This window comes from Protopterus annectens, chromosome 3.part0 (assembly GCF_019279795.1).
Source record: "Protopterus annectens isolate FY-2018-M chromosome 3.part0, PAN1.0, whole genome shotgun sequence".
Lineage (NCBI taxonomy): Eukaryota > Metazoa > Chordata > Ceratodontiformes > Protopteridae > Protopterus > Protopterus annectens.
Window position 1 is genome coordinate 1,735,899,338 of NC_056731.1, and position 4,621 is coordinate 1,735,903,958.

At 38.8% G+C, this 4,621-nt stretch overlaps 1 protein-coding gene across 1 annotated transcript; it reads left to right on the forward strand.

The window, feature by feature from the left end:
- The first annotated feature begins 206 nt into the window (after positions 1-206).
- LOC122797322 (general transcription factor II-I repeat domain-containing protein 2-like) lies at positions 207-735 on the forward strand. The gene is made up of 2 exons (XM_044066140.1): positions 207-617; positions 652-735. The coding sequence occupies exons 1-2, from the start codon at positions 207-209 to the stop codon at positions 733-735; spliced, it is 495 nt and encodes a 164-aa protein (XP_043922075.1).
- The last annotated feature ends 3,886 nt before the right edge of the window (positions 736-4,621 follow it).

Below are 4,621 nucleotides of genomic sequence, written 5' to 3' on the forward strand. Positions count from 1 at the left end.
AACTTAGCACTGAACAAAGTTCTAGCCTTGCTGCTTCATACAAAGTATCATTGGAGTTAGCGAAAGCAAAAAAGCCTTTTAGTGATTGTCTGATAGTGAAGAAATGTGCAAGTGAAATGGCAAAACAATTTAATGAGCCAAAATTAGCTGAGAAGCTTGAAACAGTGGCATTATCTCAACAGACCGTTGCAAGACGCGTACAACACATGGATCAATATGCTGCAAAAAAGTTATGTGATTTAATAGCAAAATGTGAATACTTTTCATTGTGTCTGGATGAAAGCACTGATCAAGCAGATTTAAGTCAACTGTTAATTTTTGTTCGAACTATTCAAGAGGACTTTACTTTTAATGAAGAACTCCTCAGTCTTGTATCTTTACATGGGACTACTAAAGGTACTGACATTTTTGAAGCAGTTCAAAAGTCTGTTATGAACTATGGACGATTTGATAAATGTTCCTGCATTGTAACAGATGGGGCCAAAGCTATGACAGGGACTGGAAGCGGTTTTCGTGGACTATTGAAACAAAATAATATTACCTGCCCAACAATTCATTGCATAATTCACCAAGAAGCACTCTGTGGAAAATTTCTATGTCAAGCCAATCCCCTGAAAGTAGCTGTAAAAATAACTAATATTATACGAGGAGGCAATAGATCTTTGTCATCGTAAGTTTCGCGATTTCTTGAGTGAAATGGATGCTGCATATGGGGGATTTGCTCTTTCATTCTGATATTTGCTGGTTGAGTGCTGGAAAATGTCTGGAATGCTTTTTGCCATTCGGAAAGAAATACCCATATTTTTTTAAAAACGATGTGAAGTCTGACACAACAGAACTTGAAAATCAAATGCAAGATCCCATATTTTTATCAGATATTAAATTTATAACAGAAATGACTAACCATTTGAATGCTTTGAACTTAAAACTGCAGGGCAAACAGAATATTGCCAACTTATATTGCCATTTGAATGGCTTTAAAAATAAATTGAAGCTTTTTAAATCAACATTAGCTAATAATGTTTCCTTTTATTTCCAAATTGCAAAGAACATTTTGAAGAAATGAAGAATTTTGAGGAAATATTTTCAGCTCATGTACAGTATATTGATATGATTATTGAGGATTTTGAGAATTAATTTGGTGATTTTTAAGGAGCTTGAAGAAGGTATTTCAATTTTTAGTCAGCCCTTGACTGTCACCACTGAAAATGTTATATCTGACCTTCAGCTGGAATTGTGCAATTTATAGTCAGATCCTTTTTATACCAACAGAAGGGAAAAAGGGGAAGATTTTTTTAAATTACTACCAATAAAAAGATACCCAAAATTGTGAAAGTTTAGACTCAAGATGTGCTCAATGCTCAGGAGCAAATATCTTTGTGAAAGCACTTTCTCAACTATGAAATACATTAAATCAAAGTACAGATGTTCATTGACAGATAATTCCCTTGCAAATTTACTGTGATTGGCAACTACAAGTATCGACATTGACATAGCTACTTTAGTAAACAAAGCTGAACTACCACAGAGCTCTCATTAAAATGAAGATGTTGAGAGGTATGCTGGACACAAATGGAAACAGGATTTTGTCATAACTTTAAACAGAGGTGTATAAGCACTCCAGAGCAGACATTGTTTCTAAAAAGGATTATTTTTTGTGCATTTGTATCAACCAATTTCCAGTGGTTCAGACCTGTGAAGAATTGACTTAAGGCTGCACTGCCAGAGGCTGCCAAGAAGCGTCAGCATGCAGAAGCAGACACTGATACTGTTAACAACTGTGTTATGAGGGTTAAATGTCAGCAGGATTAATATTTTATTTACTACAGCTAGAAAACTGGCCCTTAATGGAAAGATATGCGTTCTTAAAAAATGACTGCATCTTGTCTACTGTTTCAATAAAAAGTTTTATATGCACCATGACTTCTCCTTCTTATGAAATTGTCAAAGTGCTTCCTAAACCTAACTAATGGTATGACTCACCAGGTAATTTCAATATATGTATTGTATTTATTGTGCATGTGGCCCTCCGATATATCTTTTTTTTTTAAATGCGGCCCTCGGATTACCTAAGGTTGGACAGGCCTGATCTAAGATATAGACAAGTTCCTTAGCTCATTCTTACAGAATAATTACTGCCCCTAACTATCAAAAGTCAGATAAATTAATTAATAATGTTAAATTTCCAACTGCATACACCATACAAACAAGTTTATAGGTGAGTACTATGCTAACTTCCCTGAAGGTCTAGTCCAGGCCTAGCCAATGACATTAGGTCAGAATGAAACTTTATCCCCTGTGTCTGTAAGGTGAAGACCTTACCCATTATGCCAAACTCACCTACAAGTCAATATATCATCTTAGAAGCACAGTTTTTTTTACAATATGTACAATGCCTTTTCCCAACTCCCAATTACAATTACATGGCACCATCTTTCTGTTGCTTGCCTCAATTTACCTTAGGAAAAACAAGTAGTTAGGGTCTTCTGCTTAGCACTTTGATGGATTGTACAAACTCACACACTCATTATTAAATTGAACAAGTGATTAAGTGGAAGCATACTACAATTGGCTTAGCTTCTCATATCATTTGGGGTACAATATATATCAGCCTGGGAGGAGGTGGCACACAGTCCTTGCTACTTTCCAAAGGACTGACTGCACCTATCCTCCCAAGCCTTTTGTATATTGTCTAAGTCCTTGTCTCTCCCCATAGTGCCTATTTAGGCAATTCCCGTCTCCTAAAGCTTCCAGTGTAACTAAACACTATCTAGATAACATATTATTATTATTTTATAGTGTGTATCGCATTTGTAACTAAGGACTCCTCAACATCTAATCCCAATCCTGCTCAACAGCCACATAACACCACATCCACTTTCACCCTCAAACCTGTGCCCACATCCTATATAAAACTACTCTTAAACAAACTCAAACCGTGCTGTTTTTCAGCTGATGACCTTCCAAGTGAGTATCTAAAATACCCTCTCTCAATCCTTATAAATAGGATAATCTAGGAATCCCACATTCTCTCTCTCTAGAAAAAGCCACACATTATCCCCCCTGCACAATGAAGAAATTCAACAGGCATTAACAACTAGATCCATAACAATCATATCTCCCCTATCCAAAATACTTGAGAAATGTATTCAAAAACAATTGCTAGTCTGTCTCCTACAGGAAGAACTCATTATCTACACAACATGGATTCCGTCCTTCCCATAATACTATCACTGCCCTTCTAGCCTATATAGCTACTGTCAATAAAGCTAGAGATAATGGAAAACTAGTCTCTTCCTTATTTATGGACTTGTCTAATACAAAACATGCTGGAGGGATAGGTTCCTGACCCAGAGACTCCCCAGACTCTGAAAGAGACTGCCCATACATGTCAAGCAGAGTGCCTCTTTAGCCCTCTTCAAAAGAAAACCTGGATGATTGGATGGGAGAAAGGAAATTCACTCTGGGGATCACGTCAGTTGCCCTGATAGACAGGGGTCCAGGGAAGTAAATAGTGTGGGAAGAAATAGCCAGGGAATTGTTATGGCTAGGCTTATATAGGCCCTAGGGCCAATAGCCTGGTACCAGCCTATGAACCTATCAACCTCTGAGTACCACAGGGTTCAGTCCTGGGACATCTCCTGTTTGGTATCTACTTCTCTGAAGTACAGGCTAACACAGAAGGCCTCTGGCTAATGAGGATTGCAGATGACTGCAAACTAGGAGCCATAATTGAGTCTCCAAATGATGTAGACATCCTACAGAAGGGCCTCACTGAGATAGATGTCTGGTATCAGAGCCATGGTCTCAAGCTCAATGCCAAAAAGTGCATTGTCATCCCCTTTGGTGAAAACTCTGTACCCATGAACTACCACATAGGCGGCAGTCTACTTAATGCAAAATGTGTGATAAGAGACCTGGGGAGGTGGACAGTAGTCTCTCCTTTGATAATCACATCACCGCAGTAGTCAGAAAACCCTTCTACATGGCACACCTCATCACAAACGGGTTCTCATCTAGGAAAAAAAAGAGGTCATTGTTCCCCTCTACTTGACACTCAGACCCATTATAGAATACAATGCCCCTTTTGGAATGTACCTAACAAGACATCTGCAGCAGCTGGAAAGGCCACAGAAGTACCTCACAAAGAGGATTACTGGCTTCAAACAGATGCCCTACACTGACCGACTCAAAAAACTCCAGCTTAGCTTTACTCCATAGCATATCGCCTACTCCAAGGTGATCTTGGCCTAACATATAAAGCTATGTCAAACCCAGAGCTGTTGGACATGCTGCACCTAAAGAAATCTCAGTCCCTCCGAGCTACATGCTCTAACGACCTAAACCTTGTCAGCACAATAAACAAGACATGCTGGAGGGATAAATTCCTGTCCCAGAGACTTCCCATACTCTGGAACAAGCTACCCATCTATGTCAAGCAAAGCTACTCATTAGCACTCTTCAAGAAAAATCTTGATAAGTGAATGGGAAATAGGAAATAAACCCCGGGGATCACTTCTGTGGCTCTGCTCAACAGGTGCACAGGAAAATAATTTTCTTGGGTTGTGTAAGCCAGGTAACCTTGTTGGTTATGCTTACTTAGTCCCTTGGGCGAATAGCC